We start from the raw sequence: 20,750 nt of genomic DNA, 5'->3' as shown, positions 1-20,750 counted from the left end.
CGGTGGAGTAAAAGAAGCAATTACGCGGTCAAGATGCACTAAAGCTCACAATCACAAAAAAAGCACGCAATCCTATCACGCTAACCGGGGGGGAATTTCTGATTAAACTGATAAACTGCCTTTCTTCCCCGCTTTTGCCTTTCAAGAAGATTGAATGATGATGATTGAATTGTATGCTCCCTTATCCTGTCGCACGGTGATTGATGTTTGCTAAGCCTGTCTCGGTAAGGAACGAATTCTCTTGTTTGTTGTTATTTGCTTGGCCCTCTTCATTCATCCCAAAATAGGACTATATTGCATCATTTATGCAATCATCAAAACGTTCCTGAATCATGCATTTCCGTTGTTGAAATGGATCCGAAAAAAAGGATTACATGAACCATAAATAGACCTTCAACGGCTTCACTCACATTCATCATCATATCTTCTTATTCTAACCTTCCCCTCTTTTTGGCCTTGCGTTGTGACCGTTGAAGGTCAGCGCACTAGGCATTCTCAACGTAAAGATGAGCGACATTCAAACACAAGATAGGCCTGTCTCGCATGACGGAAAGGTGGGCACAAACGATGAAAGTTCGATTAAAAACATTGATCAACCACAAGAAGAATTCGCATTCACCGAAAAAGAAGAAAAACAATTAGTACGAAAGATTGATTTCTTGGTCGTGCCAATCTTGACATTGTTATACCTCTTATCATTCTTGGATCGATCAAATATCGGTAATGCAAAAATTGACGGATTGGTGACCGATTTAAAGATTCGTGATTATTCAAGCGTGGTAATGATCTACTTTGTGGGTTATGTCATCGCTGAAGTACCCGCCAACTTGATGCTCAAGATCACCAATCCTCCTCTATGGCTGCCCACATTAACACTCGTTTGGGGTATCGTTTCCGTTTGTATGGGTTTGGTACATAACGAACAAGGAATGTATGCTGTCCGTTTCTTTCTTGGAGTAGCAGAAGCTGGATTATTCCCCGGAACTGTCTTTGTCTTTTCTCGTTTCTACAAACGATCAGAAAGAACTGCTCGTGTGGCATTCTTCTTCGGTGGTGCTGCGGCATCAGGAGCATTCGGAGGCGTGCTCGCATATGGAATCACACAGATGAGAGGGGTTGGTGGAAAAGAAGGATGGGCATGGTTGTTCATCTTGGAAGGTCTTTTGACCATAGTCGTTTCTATTCCGGCGTACTTTCTCGTGCCAAACTATCCAAACCTTTCGAAAAAGTTCAGCGTTCATGAAAAACAAATCATCGAAGCCAGATTGAGAACCGATTCTGACGCTTTGGATGAAGAGAAGTTTCAGTGGAGCGAAGTTTGGAGAGCATTAACAACCCTTCAAGTGTATGGTTATTGCTTCTTGTTCCATGGCTTCTCATTCGGATTGTATACACTGTCAAACTTCTTGCCTTCAATTATTCAAGGCCTGGGATACAAATCATGGCAAGCACAACTGCTGACCGTTCCGCCATACTTTTTCGCATTCTTCACTACGATGGCTGCTGCAATCGGAACGCAAAGGACTGGCAAACGAGCAGTATTTATCATCACTTCTGCTGGAATAGCGATTGTGGGTTACATTGCCCTTCTCACTTCACCTACCATCGGAGGAAAGTATGCTGCCATTTTCTTGTGTGCAGGTGGAATTTACAGTGGAAATGCAATCTTGCTTGCTTGGCCTTCTGAGAACTTGATGGGACAAACATTCCGTGCAACTGCATTAGCAATGGTCATCTCGATCGGAAACTGTGGCGCAATTATTGGCACACAATTGTACAGAATTCCATTAGGCAGTAATTCAAACAAGAATTATCATACTTCAATCGGAATCACGATCGCATGGATGTTTATCGGTATCAGTAGTGCAACTGCATTGTGGTATGGGCTAAACAAAGCCAACAAACGATTGATTGCTGAATACAAAGAAAGGGACGAACGTGCAGCAAAAGAAGATGGTATCCATAGCACCACTTCTTCTCAAGTTGCACTCAATTCTAACGGTCAATGGAAGAAAAACTTCTTATATCAAACTTGATCAGGGACACGTGATACCATCACAAGAATGGCAGCAGAGACAATCGAAGAGATGAACCTCCAAAGTCTTTCTTAACAATCAAACGTACTGGTGTCGCGACAAGATCACGCTTGGGAAAGCACTTTGGGGAGGGGTTTATTCATTTTGTTAGATTGTTTATTATACAAGAGGGGTGCAGGTTAATACTCGAATCGAATATACAAATGCGGATGTAACAATGAAGATAGAACAGATTAACACTTCTAAAACTTGAATCATGTACAAGACGAACAATGATATCTGGGGTGAGTCGTTTCATGGTTGCATGTACAACAATCAAAGGTAAATTAATCCAAAGACCTCTTCAACCTCACTTTCTTCGTCCGAAGTCATCGTGAGATCGATCACGTCAATTGAGCGCCCGGGATTAGCAGATCGGGAAGGTCCTGCATGTGCTTTGCTCTTTGATGAACCTTCGCCTTTGTCTTCACGAATTTGAGTGCCTGAATTTTCTTTGGGTGTTGCACTACGCTCCAACCATTGCCATGCAGTGCCAACTTTTCGAATCTTCATGTCAGGTTTCGTTGTTGTGTTTTCCTGTTTGGCTTGCGTGTTGTCCTTCTTTGCACCCAACATAGGTGCTTGAGCTTTATTTTGTCCAGCGTTCAATCTTTGTCGCAAAGCATAAGGATGATCTGCTCGTACAAAACCCGCGCGTGGCAAAGCCGGTATTGCTAGAGCATTGTGGGGTGCATCAACTGCACGATGAGCTCTCACAGCTCCTTGTCTTGCCTGACCTGCCGTGGGCACTTCAATGGGTTCAGTGCGTCGTCTTTCTCCCCACCTCTCACGATAGCGTCCAATCTCACCAGCTATATTGTCCACGGTCCTCCTAATGACTTCTAATCGTCTAGCAAACCCTTCCGCTTCAGCATTGATGGGTTCTTGCTGTGCACGCCCATGCCTTCTTTGATGTGCAAGAGCATCGTGGGGATCATCCCGAAAGAGGTCAAAGTGGCCCAGATTAGGGTTTGGGTAAAGCATCCCGATTCGCTCTCGTACAAATGGCTCGTCTTGACGGTCACGTTCTCGTTCACGTATTTCCCGATCACGCTCAAGTAGTTGTCGTTCCCTTTCTAGATGAATGGCTTCTGGGCCACCTCGTTCTGCTTCCCGGCGATCAGCTTCCTCTTGTAAGTCGCGATCCATAGCTCGGGCAAAGCCTTCACCGAATCGTTGTGGGGGATGACCACCATGACGGAACCTACCGAGTCGACGTCCACGATCTGCAAACAACTCAATGAAAGCGTCGGCCTCATTATCATCCATGAAACCCCATTCTCCCGGAACGTGGGCTGCATTTGCTCCATGTCTTCGCTCAAAGGCCTGTTGTCGCCTACGTTCGTCTTCAATTTCCGCTTCAGTGACCTTCGGTGCAAGCTTCCCGACTTCTTTTCTTGCATTGTTGATGTCTGTTTTGTGCCTCTCCTTTGTGTCATCCCAGAGTGGGCATTTCTTGGCAGATTTGCCAGCTTTGCTTCCCGATGGCTGTTGGGGCATTGGCGGTCCTGGATTTTGGTCAAAGTGTCCATATCCCGCTTTGGTAATATCGGCACGACAGATGTAGCACATGATCGTTCCGCATTTTACGCAACTCATCTTGTTACATGACCTTTGACCTTCATCTTTGACCATGACGGTGTTGCAACCAGACTTTGGACAACGGCGCATGAGGGCTTCTGCCAATTTTTCTTCTGCTTTGTGCTCTGAGGTCATCTTTGCTTGACGTGCTTCTTCACACGTCTTTCCCTCGTGAGAAAGCTTCTTGCAATCAAGGCAAGACCATTTCCCGCACTCATGATTCCCGCAGAAGAAGGGCTTGTCTCTATCTTCCGGGTAAATGATATGGGCGTAGAAGCAGAAGGGGCATGCCTCCAATCCGTCAATCTTGGCCGATTTGACTTCCTCATTGGTACGCATACGAGACCAAAGCTGAAAGGTCTTTTCATCCAAGAATCGTTTAATTTCCGACTCGGAGAAGGTGGCTTCGCATCCTTCCATGTGCATGCATTGAAACTTCGTTCGTTGTAGACCAATCTCTGTTTCGGCTAGTCTACGCGCACATGACTTGCAGAAACGATGACCAACAATGCATTTTGTCAAATCATCGGGCGGGATATCTTCGTTGCAGCAGATTGGGCAATCAGCACTAGAATCCTCATCTGCATTTACTGTGGAGTCTGAATCAACTTGCGCTTCGACGCTGACTGCACGCTGTTTACCTTTGCCCTTCGATTTGCTGGCCATGGAGGATTCAGCAGCTTTGCCAGCTTCAACAGCTGGCGCTTTTTTCAATTGCCTTTTGATGAGCTGGGTGGCTTGCGTCAACCAACGATAGTAGATTTCGTTGACCTCATTGTGACACTTCTCACAATTGTGGTCATTCGTGCGCTTACGCTTTCTACCATTTTCTTGCTTGACAACCAGTTGCTCTTCCGCTGTATGCTTACCGTGGACTGAGCCGCTAGAAAGTACATTGAAGTTCGCAGCTCGAGTGTCAAGGACAGCAGCTTCAATGTCATTCACTTCCATCTTTCCCTCGAAACCTTGACAGAGATAGATGAGAACATTGTCATGCATAGAGTCTATCTTCTCTTGAACCGAATCTAGCCCGATCCATTGTCGATCAGCTTGGTTGAATTCAACTCTTGCTCTCTCCTTTGACGAAGACATTTTGCGATGGTCAACACAACTTGCTTTGGAGATGGGTGATAGTGATGAACGGGGATCTGAATGGAATTGATCTGGGTAGATTACAGATCTAGCTGTAGGATGTGTGCAATGTAGAGAAAGGATCACTGCAGATCGTCCTTTGAGCTTAAGGACAAGATGCGGTGATCGGGAAAAGGTGGTGGCAAGGGAATGGAGTGAGAGGGAAGAAAAGATGGAAACTTTGATTGGGAAAGTGACACGAATATGTATTTCAGGGCAAACGCATTACAAGACTGGGCCTGTGCGCCCCGAAGTCAAAAGCTACTCTGCTGAGCAGGCCTGGGATCATTTTTGCCTTCAATGTGCTTACTCTATGCACTTTTCAATACAATATCACTAATGAAAAGCATTCAAATGAACAAAAAAGCAATCAAGAACAATTGTGTGCAAGTACAACACGCGTTTCGGACCGATCATAATGCAACACAACAAGATGACAATGGGAGACTTTACACAACCTTTAGGATGATTGACAAGGTGCAGCAAAAATCCGATTTTTGCGAATGACGTGTTTGGACGCGTTCAGACGCGTGCAATTTCTCAAACGCCATTTCCAACGCGACACGTATCATGTTTGTAAGGCTTGGCTGAGCCATTTCGATCTTCGTCATCATCGAGAAAGATGGCGGAGTGATTTCGAGAAGAAATAATGTGCCACATGTCAAAACGCATGCAGGTCCAATCGGATACATGCCTTGTCGATTGGGTTATCGTGCATAGATAGCCAGGCAATCAACATGCATGCAACTTTGGACAGAAGAATGTGGCTTGTGATTAGCGTGAGACACACGCGTTAAGCATGCAGGGGGGAATAGCGTGTAATTATCAAACATGTTGTCATTGTCAGTCTCTAGAAGTGATCGTAATGAATTCAATTGATTACATCTACAAGGTTACAGAGAGGGGATACCGTTTCTCTCACGATTTTATATGTACAATACATAGCCGAGGGGGAGTTGATGGATTAGAATCACAATGAGCTTATGAGACAAATTCACGCTCTTCTCCAAGTCCACCTTCACTCTGACGCCTTTTGATGGCCTCGATGTGTTTTCGTTCAAGCTCAGCCGCTTCATGATCCAGGCTGACTTTTTTCATACCTTCTGAGGCTCTTCTTTGTGGATTTGATGCTGATACACTTGCTTGAGTAGTCTGAGCCTGAGCTGCAGGAATTTCAATGGCGGTTTGCAATTGCGGTGGACTTTGGTCCACAGGTAATTCAGTTTGCACACCTTGCCCCGGCTGCGTTGGCTTTTTAGCTGGTTGTTGTAGCGCTTGAGCAGCTGTTGGTTGCATCATTGGTGGAGCTGAAGATTTCTCTTGCTGTTGCACCGGCATCGATGCATTCTGCTGGACTAAATCGCTTTGTAATAGCTCCTCGGCTTGTTGAAGCAAAAGCTTATTTTGCTGCATTTGATGTTGCTGCCGAGCTTGTTGTTGTTGTCGTTGCTGCATTTGTTGCAGTAGTTTTTCATGCTCTTGCTGTTGTTGCCGTTGCTGCATTTTTTGCAGTAGCTTTTCTTGCAGTAGCTTTTTTTGCTCTTGCTGTTGTTGATGTTTTTGCAGTTGCGAAAAGGAAGGTTGATGATTATTTGGCCGAGCAAGAAACATTTGCTGATTTGTTGGTTGTCCACCACGAGGGAGTGGTGAATTTTGAGCTAAAATAAGCTGTTGAGGTTGTTGAGTGAATGGTGCAGGCTGAGGAAAGGTGCCAGGCATGGATGAACTTGGCTGATCGTTCGAGGATGTCACATTTGAGCTTAATGGTGCGCTTGATCCTCTCTGCACAAATGACGGCACACGATCCATATTTGACGGTGTATCAGGAAAAACTGCCATTTGAGGTTGTGAAGGGACCTCAACAGCCACATTTGCCCGTCGAAGAAGCATTTGTGCAGCTTGTCTCACTTGCATGAACTCATTGTTCACCGCCTGCTGTTGCTGCTTGAGCACGATGTTTTGTTCTCTGAGCATTCGATTGTATTGTTCTAGCTCTTGAACTTGTTTTGCTGAGCTGGATTCTGCTTTTGTCATCTGCTCATGCAATCTACCAATTTCCTTGTAAATTTTGCCCATATCTTCGTCGTGACGTTCGCGGCTGACCAAATTGTTCATTTGTTTGACTTGTGCCTTGAGGATGATGTTCTGAATTTCGAGGGAAGCTGACTTTTCCAAACATTTTGGGCACTTGTCAAACCCATCGTGACATTTTTCTCGCTCTTGATTCTCACCGTTGTTGCGTGTTTGAACATCATCATCCAAACGCTTACGTTTAGTGCCAGCGATGTTACTGATGGCATTTACCTCTTCCTCTGCCTCTTGAATGACAGTTTGAACGGCAATTTCCGTTCCAGAACTTGGCTCAGGATCACGAAGCGGACGATCGACGACGTTAGCACCTTCCACGGTTGCAGAGCTTCGCTCAGCGGAGCTGTCTGTAGCGTCATCGATAGCCATTCGCTCAGCAGTATGCACATTTGCCTCTGCATCTGTTTGATTTTCAACAGACACCATCCATCTGGTAACGGAAGATTGTCTTGCGATGAGCTTTCTGGAATCTTTTACCCACCGGGCCAGGACTTGATCGGCCAAGCGATGACATCCTTTGCATTCATTCGACATTTCAACCGTCAATGATTGCTTTGAATGCGGTGATCCGTTTTCATCCACGTGCATTTCATGCAAAGTTTCAGCTGTGAAGTATTTCGGTTTTGTTTGTTGAAGGATGTGTCGAATATGATCGTTTGTATCGCGATTTGTCATGAGTGACAAACGAGTGCGAGCTTCTATCGGCATTCTGTCAATCTTGTCATTTACAGATTTGATGTTGTGCCATTCCATTTGGGGCTCAAGTGAAACGAGCTCATTCTTTACACGCTTCTTCACGTTTCTTCCACCCCCAGCAACAGACATCATTGTCATTTTGAAGAATGATGATGAAAGAAACTGGTTCACTGTTGAGTTGAATGTGTCTTCGCTTGATGAACGATGGGTGCAAGAGTATCTGTGAAAATGAATGATGGTGGCAAAGAGTAGAATCTATGAGTGGGCGTAAATAATGAAAATGAAATGGCTCAGCACAGTTTGTATACTCAATATCACCCTTATCCTGGAAATGCAATGCATTCAATTTATGCGAAATGCTTGGGCCTTTTAATCAAATGTTCGCGCTGATCCTGGCGCCGGTGGTCAAGCGTAGGCCAAGAGATAGACAAAGGTACCGCTCATCTTTGTTCAGGCGCGCATAAAAGACAAAAACTTGATTGGATTCGTGACATGATGATATTGTTATCTACGGCTTTCGATTCGATGATGGCGATGAAAATAGTAGGTGATCTATAGACGTAATATACAAATACAGGGTTGTCGTCAAACTATTGATTGTGCATTTATGCACCAACTCTTACTCCCCTCTTCGCCAACTTTGGCGTAGCTTTACCTTCCTTCTTGGCTTTGGGCTTTGATCGTGCGTTCAATCCCAACGATTTCCGAATATTCTTCAATTCAGTCTCGTGTCGCTTCAACGTGTTATCATACAAAGGACACGGCTTTGTTGCCGCCTTGTCAGTCTTGTCGCCTTGTGGCATTTTGCGTTCGAAATGTTCATACCGTTCCTTGGTGACATCCACTCGACAAATGTAACACATGGGACAGCTACACTTTGGGCAATACATCATATTGCAGCTCTGGGTGGTTTCATCCTTGATAATTGGTGCATTGCATCCCGGTCTAGGGCAGCGTCGAATAATCGCTTCTGCCATCTTCTCCTCGGCTTTCTGTTGATCAGTCATTCGACTTTCACGATCAAGATCCGCGCATGTTTGAGGACGGTGATCTTTTCTCTTGCACGTAGAGCAAGATACAATCCCACAATCCTTTCCAGCACATGTGAACAGAGGAAGAGGGTCCTCAGCGACGTATGCATAATCGCAAAAAGGACACATTTGCATACCAGGAATGTTTGCAGCTTGAATCTCCTCTGTGGTCTTCATGCGCATCCACAAATTGTATGTCTTCTCTGGCAAGAATCGTTTCACCTGTGATTCGTGAAACACTGCATCGCATCCATCCATTGACATACAACAAAGATTCGTCTTCTGTAAGCCAATCACATTCTCGGCCATTATTCGAGCGCAATCCACGCAGAACAGATGACCTTCCGTGCAAAATGTCAAACTTTCCAATTTGATGTTTTCACTGCAACAGATTTCGCATTCGATCCCGGTAAGATCTTCCTTGTATTTCTTGGCTTTCTTTTTGGGTGGTGTACTAGGAGGAGTTTCAGGTTGCAAGATCCTCACGTAATGTTTAACTTTACGCTTCTTTTTTGCCTTTTCTGAATCGTGATCGCGAACGATCTTTTCGCGTGCTTGCGTGATCCAAGAGAGGAACAAAGTACTGATCATTTCATGACAGCCAGGGCATGTTTCATCATGATCATCTTCTCTCTTGCGTTTCTTTCCTTTGCCAACATTCTTTGGCTCGATCTGATGCATATTGTGAAGATCTTCTTGTGTGATCACATCAAAATTTGCAGGGTCACACTCCTCCAATACCTTTTGCATATATGTTGAATTCAGAAGGACAGGACAGCTCTTTGTCAATCTTCTCTCAGCTTCTGCCTTCAAACCATTGATCTTGTCCAAGATGCTCGCCAAACTGGCCCATTCTGGTTTACTGATGCGTAATCTCGAATTCGCCTTCGATTGGATGCTTTTTGAAGGACCGGCAACTTTTGAAGAGCCTGCCATGGTGAGGACGTTGTACCCACAGTGGGTGTGGTAATGAAGAAAAGAACAAATTCAAAAGGGCTTATCATTGTAAGCAGGTCTCTTTCTCCTTGCTCAGCTTTTTTATGTCTGTGCGTTATTGGGCGTTCATTGGGTCAATGCGGTACTCTTCCTCTTGAATTTAACATACTCTCTCATTCAATCAATTAATCAGCGTTTACATTTCTTATCCATTGAGCCCAGCCTTATCTTACGCCTTCAAACAACGCGGCGCTATAGAAAGAGGGGGCGCGATTGCCATCAGAAAGGCTAATGTATGTGGTATACTATTTTATTCGATGATTTGCATGATAAATAGAAACTGTGATCCTTACAGAATAAGAGAGATAGAACGAGCAAGAAACGAAGAGAAAGATGGAAAATTGAAATGGTATACTAGTAAGGGTAGAAGAAATAGCTGCATCTCTCATACTTTGTTTGTAGCTGACTTGAATCGCCGATTAAGAAAGATTGTGTTTGTGGTAAAAATACACCGACTTGAAACTTTTCTTTGCAACAGCTCAAGATGCGGCTCGATAATACACGGTTGTAATGTACTTTTTACGATAACGAACTGTACAGCCAGTTGCAATCACTCCAGATTTGATCGCACTTGCTGTTAAATGATGTAAAACGGCATGATTGGGTGCGGGCAAGACACTATTATCATCCACAGTTCCCAAAACAGCAGCCGAAGTACTGTTCAAGATCACCTTCTCGAGTTGACGTGGAAGAGTTGGTGGAACGGGAACATCAACTGGAGGTGCAGGTGCATCTCGGCTATTGTGATGACGGGAAGACTTGCTTTCGGAACTGGCTTGGAACGCTTCTAGCTCATTTCTATAAGCCTCTTCAGATGCTTGTGCTTTGACAATGCTTGGTGGAATCTCTTGCGTCCATCTCTCTTCATGTCGAACTTTGTCTTCCCCAAATACGTCCAGCAGATTACCACGTTGCAATGCTTCTGCTCTTCTTGCTTCTTCCAGCAAGTCCACTGCAGCTTTATGCGCTGACAACCCTTGCTTCTTTCCCTTGTTTTCATCTTCTTCCATAGGCGCAAGAAGGTCTTCTCCTGGTGCACTTAGAGGTCCAGGATGGGCAGGTCCGGTATGTGCCACTTCAATATAATTTGTCAAATTACCTTCACCATCACTGGCAGTGGAAAGATCTCTGCTGACCCTCCATCGATCATCCACAATGAATTTCAATCGATGCGTTCCTGGAGCCAAATGCAAAACACAAGAATATTCTGGACGTTTGCCTGTTGATGTTGGACTCTTTCGTAACGAAATCTTCGATCGCCATTCATTGGCAAATGTACCAGTCACAAAAACTTCCTTACCGCCTCCACGCCATTTGACAACGATTGGAACAAGCGGCACAGAACTCTGCCTTTGATGAGAAGGTGATGTAACATGACCTTGTGAACGATGTTCCCCTTTTGGAGGTGTAGTAACAGGATGACCTCTTACTGGCTCCTTTGCAGTTGGTGTTGTTTCCGGTAATGTCAACTTAAGACTATTTGTCTCTTTCGTCAAAGGTGTTGTCGGGCTTGATTCATTGGTGTTGTCTGATCCATACGTCGGTATAGCTGGCGTCAAAGCACTTGAAGGTGCAGATGTCAAACCGATCGGTAGAGCAGGCGTTGCAGCACCACTTTCCGTTCCTGTGTACAACTGCAAGCTTGGCCTTCTCATTTGATCAGTATTCGATGCTGCCAAAGCTGCTTGTGCCAGTCGAGCTGCTTCAGTAGATTTAGAAGAAGACAAAGATGTCAAAGTACCCGATTTTGCTTCTGTTGGCGTCATTGCTCTGCCGCTTCCCATGCTGCCAGGAGTAGGTGTCGGTGTCCTTGAATTATTCTGTCTTTGATCGGTCGATTGATCTGACGCAGTGCTGGAGATAGTGGCTGCAATTGAGCGTTCAGAGGTGCTTGTGCTATCTGCAGTGTGTTCTTTGGTCAAACCTTCCTTTTCAAGCTCGATATCTCGACTTGAATCGGATTCATCCATCAATGGACTGGTAACCTTTCCAGCTTCTCCCGGTGCCAAGAGTACATCTTCCGTATTCAAAATTGCAACAGCCGCAGAGCCTCCCAACGCATGTCTATTTGTCTGTGTTGTGACTGCAGGTGTTAATTGTTGTGACGCTGATGGAGGCTGTCCTTCCATACTACTTCCGAAATCGTCTTCCATCGTCACTCGGTCAGCTGGATGGGGCGATGAGGGTTCAGAAGAGGTAGGCGATGCATATGCACTGGGAATCAAAGTTGGAATCTTGAGGTAAGATGGCAATGCAGTTGGTTGTTTCCTACCCAACGGATCTCTGATGGAAGGCGAATTTGACGACGTTGCACTGGAATCATTCTTTGCTGTTCCTCCGCGATACGGAAACATGGGATTGTATGAATCATATCCTGGACCTACTTGTGAGAACGAAGAACCTTCTGTTGAACCATCATCGACTGGACTGCTGACTGATCTCAATCTACTTGCTCCAGAACTTGATGTATGCGATGCATCTGTCCCACCAGGTGAGAGTAAAGAAGTCGAATCTTGCGAGGATTGTCTGTGAGGTGAACTGAGAGAAGCGATTCCACTGCTCAATTTGCAAGATGCCGTTATGGGTGATAAAGTAGCAGAAGAAAGGCCATCATCAATATCGACGGGCGGAGGAGAGAGAATGATGCGTAAAGGCATTTCGTAAAGGGGTGAATGGGATGCATGTGTTGTCAGTAAATCATGTCGTGAAAAGATAAAGGGACACCAGATCATCGTATCAAAGAGCAGCGTGGCAAATCGGATTCTAGACCGGATGAAATCGTTCAACAAACGACAGCGCAGCGCATATAACCACGGCACCGTCCGGATTCTGATCCGTATCGAAAAGCCGGACTTTTGAGCGTGGACAAATTCACACGATTCTTTGCAATTGCAATGAAGCAAAGAAACGCCTTCAAATGAACACATCCAGTTCCCACTTTGATATACAATGCGTCATGCGGTGTGAGAAGGGGCCCGAAGTGGAATGAAGGTCATCTTTGCAGCATCACACAGCTTGACGAAAGATGCATAGCATATCCATCAAGCGACGGCTGGTGAGCACGCAATTCCAAAATAGAACATTCATCCTTGTTGAAAGGGTAGTGTAATGAACCAATGACATCACTTTCCATTACCGCGGCTTAATTTGTCTACTTTACGCCAACGGCGCCGTTTATGGCGACAACATTCCAAAATTTCAATAAACTTTCTTTCCCAAAAGTACTTACCCAGTTTGTCCAGCGCCACTGAATGTTAATCCTGCATCCATATCGCTCAACTCGATACTCTTCTTTCGTCTGAATACCAATTCCGATCCACGTCCACCTGTTGGCGTAAACGTTCCAGTCGCTCCTTCTACTTGACCACCAGAAGGTGTTTGCGCTGAACTTCTACGAATTGATCCTCCGCTCAACAGATTTCCAATACTGCCCGAACGAGATCGATTTCGATTGGATGACGTAGACGGAGCCCCTTTCGCCCCTGATGAACCAGGTAAAGCGGATCGAATCCAAGCCTGTTCTCTATCCAACGTTCTGGGAGAACTACTGGCCGATGCAGATGCTCTACGATCGGAAGAGAAAGCTCTCAACAAACTCGCACTTCCACCGCCGCTTTCATCATTTGTAGATGCTGGAAACAAATTCGTACCGCCATGTGAAACGCCTCTTTTTCGATTTGAACGTTCATGATGTGCTGCACTTCCGGTTGCTGTTGTACTTAGCCTTCTCAGCTGAGGCGAAACGTTGGGCGCGAGAGATTGAAAGCCAGAAGATGAATCAGATGATAGACCTGTATTGAACCGGCTTAATCTCGAGATTGAATCTTGTCCTCCCCCACTTTGACCATCATTGGCTGCCGATTCTTCCTTGGTGCTTGATTGTGTATTACCCATTGTTGGAAGCGGAGACTATCGTGTGTGTACTCCCGAATTGGCCAATCGTGTGAATCAATTCATTCCGTCTGAGATTGTCGTTTATTCTATGCGTGGATTGAGCTCTATGAGGAGGTGATTAGGTGGATGTTGTTGAGATAGAATTGGAGGACGCGAGAGTGGTCGCTTAGTTGTATTTGTTCAACGTGAATGAATGAACGTTTAAGTGAGAAAGAGAAGATGATGGCGTTTATGATTGAAGAGTACCCCACCTAATCTATTAATCTATATCGTCTTAGACTGCAGCTGATAGCGTATGAGAGAATTGAATAAATGCCCAATTACGCGTAAACAGTCTGCTCCCACGCCTTGATTTCTCAAAGAAACGGTGGAGTTTTCGCTCATGCCTCGGTAAAATTATATTCACAGTGCTGCGCGCTACCAAGCAACAAAAGCTTGGCGGAGGATATTGGTCTAACAGTAAGACAAGCTGGTGAGAATGGCAGGGGATATGTTATAATTAAAGGAGACCAGAGATATCTTTCTGCAGGAGCCAATTGAATATACTGTACGGACTGACACACTAAACTTCTAATAAGGCTGAAACACTTATCTGAAGATACTATTAAGAGCTCGTCTCTCATCCCATCATCGCCTTCACACATATCATAGGAACTCTCACATGATGAGGCGAGCACCTTGCGGAGATGGAATAAGGACCTTTGCGGACACCAATAAGCAGCCAATAGTCATCATCAAGCTCTGTCCCTTCTTCCATGTGTGCCTTGATGATACATCATCTTCCTCTGCGGTCTTGTCAAAGCATGCGAAAAGCATGATTATCCACCACCTGTATTCCAACCTCTTCGCCGACAATACTATCTCAAGCACTCATGACAGCCGTTCTCTTCTTTAAGTACCGTATATTGATTCATGCAAGGAATATGATTGATTAGTGTAGACCATGCCAGAAGCATACCATACGATTCATTTAGTGTGCTATGGGAAGGAGAGAGATGCAGAGAAGATCGTCAGTACTGGTTGATGGCAGCAAGTCAATCCGATTGTACCCACCTGAAGGTGTTTTGGAGATGTAGTCGATAGCCTCTTGAACGGAAGTGATGTTGTCGGCTTCTGCATCAGGGATATCGATGGAGAATTCCTCTTCGATTGCCATAACAACTTCAACGGCGTCTAAGCTGTCCAATCCCAAATCGGTAGTGAAAGCAGCAGAAGCGGAGATCTAGAACATGAGAGAGAAGAATGAGGTAAGTATGCTGACGGAAGTCTATCCCATGCTGTCAATCTGTCTCTACACACCTTTGCAGGGTCAACCTTTTCGAAACTCTTGAGAACTTCAAAGATACGATTTTGGATCTCTTGGTTTGACAATCCTGAGCTGGCAGCGTATGCACGAGTTTGGAAAGCAGGTACCTTCAACATTCCGCTTGATCTGCTCAATTGCCGTCCAACGAAGCTTGGCTTAACAACCATGCTGGAAAGGTTACGTTGAGCGGACATTGTCATCGATCTGGCGGCATTTGCACGTGTGGCACGTAGAAGAGAAGTTGCACGCATTGCTGACATTTTCGGTTGTGTATTCTGTTATCCTTTTAGTCGAGGTGATGGATGTATGCAAATCAAGAAAAAGTATGCGATGGCGACGACACGAATTCCGTTTGATTCTTCTTAAAGCAGACAATCGCGCGTGTGTTTCTGTCTGTACGCCTGAAGCCCTTTCTTCTGCCCCCTCCTCCCCTGCCTCATTTGACCAATCGTTGCAACTTTTGCTCCACCGTTTAAGAGCCAGTGTACGTAAGCATGGGCGTGAAGTCAAATTATTTTATCATACACGTGACTCTTACACCCGCGCTAAACACTTTTTGCCTTTTGGTTAGAATAGAAGAAGATTGGTGATTGGGCTGATCATCGTTCACTCGATCACAACTTTCAACAGCATACACCAGTCACTATGAAAGGTCTCGCATTCCGAAAGCTGGGCAGATCAACTGGTCACAGAGATGCTTTACTGCGTAACTTGGTCACATCGCTAATCCAACATGAACGCATCAATACAACAGTAGCAAAAGCAAAAGAAGCACAAAGGGAAGCCGAAAAGATTATTACAAAAGCAAAAAGAGAATTTGTAGAAAAACGAATTGGAAGACAAGGAAATCAAGCGATGAGATATGTCTATCAGCCAGCAGAATCTATGCCTTTGCTTCAAAAACTTGCAGAAAGATATGCTGATCGACCGGGGGGATATACACGCATTCATTTGCATGGAAATCGACCGGGTGATAATGCACCTCGTGCTTTGTTGGAATTGGTCGATCAACCAAAAGGTGATTTGAAATTGCAAATGACTGCAATGGCAATGGGAAGACAGATGTATCTACGTGCCAACAACGATGGAGCTGGAGATGCTATTCAATCAGTAGCATCTGCTCTAGGAAGCACACCGATCGAACATGACGAACAATTCCATCTTCTTACCCGAAGGAATGCTGAAAAGCTGGTCAAGTTTGGAGGAGAAGAAAAGCGAGCGCTATTGATGAACAAAGCCAAAGAGCACTTCTACAGACTGATGGCAATGCGTCAATTGGAAGGTGATAGAAGAATCGATGTTGAACGAACAAAGTCACTCAAAAACAACAAGCCACGTGGAAATAGTAGCGCATTCACACCTCCTATGCAAGGTCAAAGAAGATTGGCTGGAATGGAAAAGAATGTGTTGCAAAGTGGTCCGGATGAACCTGCTCAACCTTTCAAACGAGGAGATTACAGAAAGAACAGTGTGATTCGAATCAGTAAAGGTGTATTTGCCAAACGTCAAACACGGAATGGCTTCATCCCAAAATTGGACAGACCAGCTTCTCAACCCGAGTCAACAGCATGATTTCGTTAGAATCATCTGCTTATTCCTTTCAACAACATGTATACTAGCCAAGCAATGATCATTTGTAACATCGCATCATGATTCCTCTCGAAGAATGGATTTGAGATCTGTGTGAATCATATTTTATTGCGACATAACTATTTTTTTCTTTTACATACACAGGTTCAATACCATCTTACAAATGCGGTCCAAATCACTTCAAGGCGACAAACTACTCTGTCATACTCTTACGGTAAGTGTATCCGAGCGTGCTGATGTACGCATTGGGGACTTCGTCATCACTGATGACGAAATCGGAAAGTTGGGAGGAGAGGCTACGATTCTCGTAATCATCATAGCTGAGCTGACTGCTTTCCTCATCAGATCCTTCCTCGTTTGCTTTCTCCGCTTCTTGTGTCATGCTTGCTCGTCTTAATCGTTTACGACGGACGGGTTGAGTGGATTGTGAAGATTCACTTTCAGGAGTCGAATTTGCACTTTGGATTGGCAAAAGCGGTTGCGTCAATACGCCGACATCGAATCGATCGCTTGGAATTGCAGCAACTTCAACATGGAGGGTATTGGTCGTTTTGTCAACCTTTTCTACCTTCTCTGCGGAAACAACAGTAGAAGTTTGAGAAGCTGTCAACACCACATCGTTCTGCTTTTCCAATTCCATTCTGGTACTTGCTGTTACGTCTTTGGTCAAAATCTCCATCATGTCGTGTTGCAAGTGCACTGCATCCACTTCAGTTTGACAAGCATGCGAATGGATAGTTTTGATCAGATCGTCCAAGCTTGACTCAAAGCAATTCTGGAAATCAAGACCACTTTGTTGCTGTACTGTCGTTACACCTTTTTCGATTTCCGTACGGTAAGCACCAAAAACAGTTTGTACCATGGATCGTGTAGCTTCATGATATGGTTCAGGTAAGTCTGTGGACTCGATGGCGACATCAGGAAAGATTTTGTAAGGCTTCTTATACTTTGCGATCTCTTCTTCCTCTTTCCCAAGCATTTGCATAATTCTTTCTTGAAACGATAACATTGAACGAATTGACAATGCGTTACCGATGAAATCTTCTACGGATTTTAAAATTGTTTCGGTGACGCTTTTTGGCTCGACGTCACTTTCTTCATCTTGAAGATTCAACTTTCGAACTGCCAGCTTGATCCCGTTTTCGATGGCAAGATCAATTTCCAGACTAAGGAGGTAAGCGACTGTAGATGTGACGATGATAGGAATTGAATTCACCGTTGTCTCCGAAGCTTGTCTTGACTCTTGATGTGATTTACTAGGAGTCGCGATGTCAAATGAAGAAGACATGTTGATCAAAAAGAAGATACTGTATTTAATTTTGGTATGATGATGGATGGAGTGAAAGTAGAAGAGAAGGGGGCGATTTCAATCTGCATTAAATGCTGAGTGGTGTTGTTCATTTTCTTGCATTAAATTCACAGAGTATTTAATCAATTGTGGCGAAATCTCACTGTCAACTCTCCGCCTCCGCTCGGACGATGCTGTAGCTTGAATCAATGCTGGGCCTAGATCTACCCATACATTCATTGATGACTTGAGTCAGGAATTCATCGTACAGGCATGAAAGTATGTAAGGAAACCGATCAAAGACGGAGGGTGCTAAAGTACATGGGAAAAAAGTTTCAATGCACAGCCTTGTCGTGTGAAAATTTGGACAAGATAACTTTTCTGCAATCGGAAAAGATGGTATTAGTACATGCAATCTTCAAACGTTGTCAGTGGTAATTGAAAAACTTTGTTGAATCTTGATTTATTTTCTTTCTACATGTACAAATTTTGTTTCTTTATAGTACATTGAGCTTCTACTACGGATATAATATACATTGCCACTTCAAATGCCTGCTTGACTTCGGATGATTTCGCGAATGGTTTCTACACCTTTGCTATGACTGCGCGTAAAATAGATTGGGTACAATTGTGGATCTTTGACGATTTCCAGTGATGCTCCTAATCCACTCCTATCTTTCGTATACCTCAAATTCTCACCTAGTCGCAGCCTGATGTTTACTTCTTCCCCACAGTTCAAATTTTCCTTATCATTCCACTGTTCGGAAATGGTAAAGGTAAAGGTATGTTCTGGGGATAGACAGATTGAACCTTGGAAGATGTCGGGAATCTCTGTAGGACGCAGAAGACACTGTAGAAAAGGCATGAGCATGGTCAAAATCAGATAGAGTGCACTCAGTATTTATCTCACCTTGTATCCTGTGCTCAGTAGAGCCTGAACTTTATCTTCATATGAAGTTCCTGGCTTGTTGGAACTTGCGTTGCTTTTCGACTTCGAGTTACTCAGGACGTATTCTCCATCACTTGATTCACTGAGCTGCCTGGCTGGGGGAACATTTGTAGTTCGTGTATGCGAAGAGGTCTTTTGTGGCATCTGATGCGATTTTACATTCGTACTTCCTGACGATGACGCTTGCTGTAAGATAGACAGATTTGTCAGTACATAAATTAGACTAGGTCATTTCTTCCGTATACACATACCTCATTCGTAATCTTACCATGATAGGACGAAGACAACGGCAGGCGATCATGCAGTCCTAACGGAGGTTGGCATCGAGGGAAAGCATGTCGTGAGGTTTGATTGAGCTTCTCGTCATTTTGCACGGTCCAACATGATACCATGAACAAACATCTCGCAAAATGCATAAATGCACGTTTGACTTCATGTGGTTTCCAAATCTTGCCCTTGGAGATCTTGTCCACCTCGAAAATTCCCAATGCTTCAACTGTTTCATTTAGTGACCATAAATTAAAACATAAATGCGTATTTCTCTCGTTCCCTAGACCATGACCTGAACCAAGCAATTCGTTAGCCAGGGGAGTGGTTTGCAGTATACCTTTCGCAGTTGCAATCAGTGAGCTCGTAGGCTTAGTAGAAGCAGCAACGAAAGAAGCATGAATGTCGGAAAGTGAGCTGGCGTGCTTTTCTAATTTGCCCTCTTGGAAGAACAAAATGATGCCGACCTTTGAAACTTTGTCCTGTTCTACTTGCCTCAAAACCATCTTTTGCAAAGCCTGCACTGTCATCTGATCGCCATTGACAAGACTTGTGATGAATTTCTGTGCATCACTTGTCATTCCAGCCTTGATGGCTTGGACGATGGTATCACGGCTATAGTGATTCATGATCATTTGCAGAGCGGGCGTTGCATTTTCTTTTAATCCTAACAAGATGACGAAGGATTTACCCAAGATTCTGATAGTGGAAGAAGTTTTACATCAGCAGCTGAACTTTTTTCATCATGTACCTCTTCAACTCACTCCTCAATGCTCAATAATGGAGCTTTGTCATCTGCTTTCCCAAGCTCGACTTTCTCCAAACACATTGGGGCTTTCTCCACGGAATCATCAAGTTTTCTTCTTTGATGATTGGCCTGTACATCCTCTTCTTCTTCGGTACCGTAGTACTTTCTGTAATCACCAGAGTAACGGGCTGCACGCGTCCGTTTTCGAATTTCATCAGAATAGAAGACTTTGGATGAATCTTTTGTGCTGTTTGACTTGGTCTCGCTGGCCTGGCTTTTTTGCTGATTTTGATCTTGAGTAACGGTGTTTTCATCTTCATCCTCGTCTAGAGTTAGATCGATGAAGGTACTGGGTTTTGACGAACCTGGTTGTGATTGACTCGTGCTCTTGACAGTTGCGCTCTTGAGTGGCTGAGAGGGATAAGCACGGAATGAGTCTGTTTTCAATAATGCATCAACGTCAACTCTAACAGCAATACAGTTCTTGCTGATATGATCGTATAATTCCTGAAATGGTGATTGAAAAATGGTATTGTCTATATTGATTTCCGTCAATGCATCAACCTTCCCTTTCTCAACAGCTTTTTGGTAGTGTGAGAACACCTCTGTGATGATCAAATTTGCAGTTGGATGATACTTTTCGTGCAAAAAAGTATGGTTCATCTTCAGATCAGGTGTGTAAATGTATTCTTTCGCGTACTTGCTTTGGACTTCAGGGCTTGGATCTTCCAGTACTTTCTGAGCTTCAGCAAGAAAATCGGATTTAGGGAAATTTTCTTGTGCTTCCTTAACAGCAGAGTCAACGCAGGCAAAGATTGCTCTTACGGCTTGAGTTTGATCGACGTCGTCTTTGGCTTGCAAATCAGAATGTCTTCTTGCTTTTCGCAAGCCTTCTTCGATGGCCAGATCATACTCAAAGCAGAATTTGTATGCAATAAAGTTCGCAAGAAGCTTCCATTTCTCCTTCATGTCAGATGAAAGAGGAGTGGCCATTTTCAGGCACAAAAAAAATGATGATGTTGATGAAGTGAGGAGAGGAAGAAGGAACGATCACAGCTCTAATCATTGATGAGCGCAGCGCAGCGCATTTGCCCACATTTCCCCTTCAAA

The 20,750-nt window shown here is 44.4% G+C and overlaps 10 protein-coding genes across 10 annotated transcripts; 2 read left to right on the top strand and 8 right to left on the bottom strand.

The window, feature by feature from the left end:
* Nucleotides 1-295: 295 nt before the first annotated feature.
* On the top strand, nt 296-2,171 carry FA14DRAFT_184203 (MFS general substrate transporter). The gene has a single exon (XM_025501375.1). It carries the CDS (start codon nt 507-509, stop codon nt 2,034-2,036), a length of 1,530 nt encoding a protein of 509 aa, XP_025355045.1. The 5' UTR covers nt 296-506; the 3' UTR covers nt 2,037-2,171.
* Nucleotides 2,172-2,351: 180 nt separating this feature from the next.
* On the bottom strand, nt 2,352-4,748 carry FA14DRAFT_178140 (uncharacterized protein; the record flags this gene model as incomplete). The annotated part of the gene is made up of 1 exon (XM_025500819.1): nt 2,352-4,748. One exon carries the CDS (start codon nt 4,746-4,748, stop codon nt 2,352-2,354), a length of 2,397 nt encoding a protein of 798 aa, XP_025355044.1.
* Nucleotides 4,749-5,669: 921 nt separating this feature from the next.
* Nucleotides 5,670-7,734, bottom strand: FA14DRAFT_184196 (uncharacterized protein). The gene has a single exon (XM_025501374.1). It carries the CDS (start codon nt 7,707-7,709, stop codon nt 5,769-5,771), a length of 1,941 nt encoding a protein of 646 aa, XP_025355043.1. The 5' UTR covers nt 7,710-7,734; the 3' UTR covers nt 5,670-5,768.
* A 324-nt stretch (nt 7,735-8,058) lies between these two features.
* Nucleotides 8,059-9,552, bottom strand: FA14DRAFT_160217 (uncharacterized protein). Its single transcript, XM_025498576.1, has one exon. It carries the CDS (start codon nt 9,536-9,538, stop codon nt 8,177-8,179), a length of 1,362 nt encoding a protein of 453 aa, XP_025355042.1. The 5' UTR covers nt 9,539-9,552; the 3' UTR covers nt 8,059-8,176.
* Nucleotides 9,553-10,077: 525 nt separating this feature from the next.
* Nucleotides 10,078-12,255, bottom strand: FA14DRAFT_154185 (AMPKBI-domain-containing protein; the record flags this gene model as incomplete). Its single annotated transcript, XM_025497664.1, has 1 exon — nt 10,078-12,255. One exon carries the CDS (start codon nt 12,253-12,255, stop codon nt 10,078-10,080), a length of 2,178 nt encoding a protein of 725 aa, XP_025355041.1.
* Nucleotides 12,256-12,823: 568 nt separating this feature from the next.
* Nucleotides 12,824-13,492, bottom strand: FA14DRAFT_154184 (uncharacterized protein; the record flags this gene model as incomplete). The annotated part of the gene is made up of 1 exon (XM_025497663.1): nt 12,824-13,492. One exon carries the CDS (start codon nt 13,490-13,492, stop codon nt 12,824-12,826), a length of 669 nt encoding a protein of 222 aa, XP_025355040.1.
* A 550-nt stretch (nt 13,493-14,042) lies between these two features.
* Nucleotides 14,043-15,080, bottom strand: FA14DRAFT_160215 (acyl carrier protein). Its single transcript, XM_025498575.1, has 3 exons — nt 14,792-15,080; nt 14,546-14,714; nt 14,043-14,470 (listed from the first exon to the last, which is right to left on the bottom strand). Exons 1-3 carry the CDS (start codon nt 15,056-15,058, stop codon nt 14,463-14,465), a joined length of 444 nt encoding a protein of 147 aa, XP_025355039.1. The 5' UTR covers nt 15,059-15,080; the 3' UTR covers nt 14,043-14,462.
* Nucleotides 15,081-15,339: 259 nt separating this feature from the next.
* Nucleotides 15,340-16,448, top strand: FA14DRAFT_160214 (ribosomal protein L17). The gene has a single exon (XM_025498574.1). It carries the CDS (start codon nt 15,444-15,446, stop codon nt 16,368-16,370), a length of 927 nt encoding a protein of 308 aa, XP_025355038.1. The 5' UTR covers nt 15,340-15,443; the 3' UTR covers nt 16,371-16,448.
* Nucleotides 16,449-16,556: 108 nt separating this feature from the next.
* Nucleotides 16,557-17,764, bottom strand: FA14DRAFT_184188 (uncharacterized protein). Its single transcript, XM_025501373.1, has one exon. The coding sequence runs from the start codon at nt 17,674-17,676 to the stop codon at nt 16,582-16,584; it is 1,095 nt and encodes a 364-aa protein (XP_025355037.1). The 5' UTR covers nt 17,677-17,764; the 3' UTR covers nt 16,557-16,581.
* Nucleotides 17,765-18,187: 423 nt separating this feature from the next.
* On the bottom strand, nt 18,188-20,635 carry FA14DRAFT_171480 (uncharacterized protein; the record flags this gene model as incomplete). Its single annotated transcript, XM_025500333.1, has 4 exons — nt 18,188-18,526; nt 18,587-18,811; nt 18,877-19,591; nt 19,657-20,635. Coding segments are annotated over 4 exons (2,225 nt in total), but the record flags the coding sequence as incomplete, so codon positions are not given.
* Between the last annotated feature and the right edge of the window lie 115 nt (nt 20,636-20,750).

This window comes from Meira miltonrushii (genome assembly GCF_003144205.1).
Source record: "Meira miltonrushii strain MCA 3882 unplaced genomic scaffold FA14scaffold_2, whole genome shotgun sequence".
Taxonomy (NCBI): Eukaryota; Fungi; Basidiomycota; class Exobasidiomycetes; order Exobasidiales; family Brachybasidiaceae; genus Meira; species Meira miltonrushii.
The sequence above is the reverse complement of the archived record's forward strand: the minus strand, read 5'-3'. Positions and strand labels throughout refer to the sequence as shown.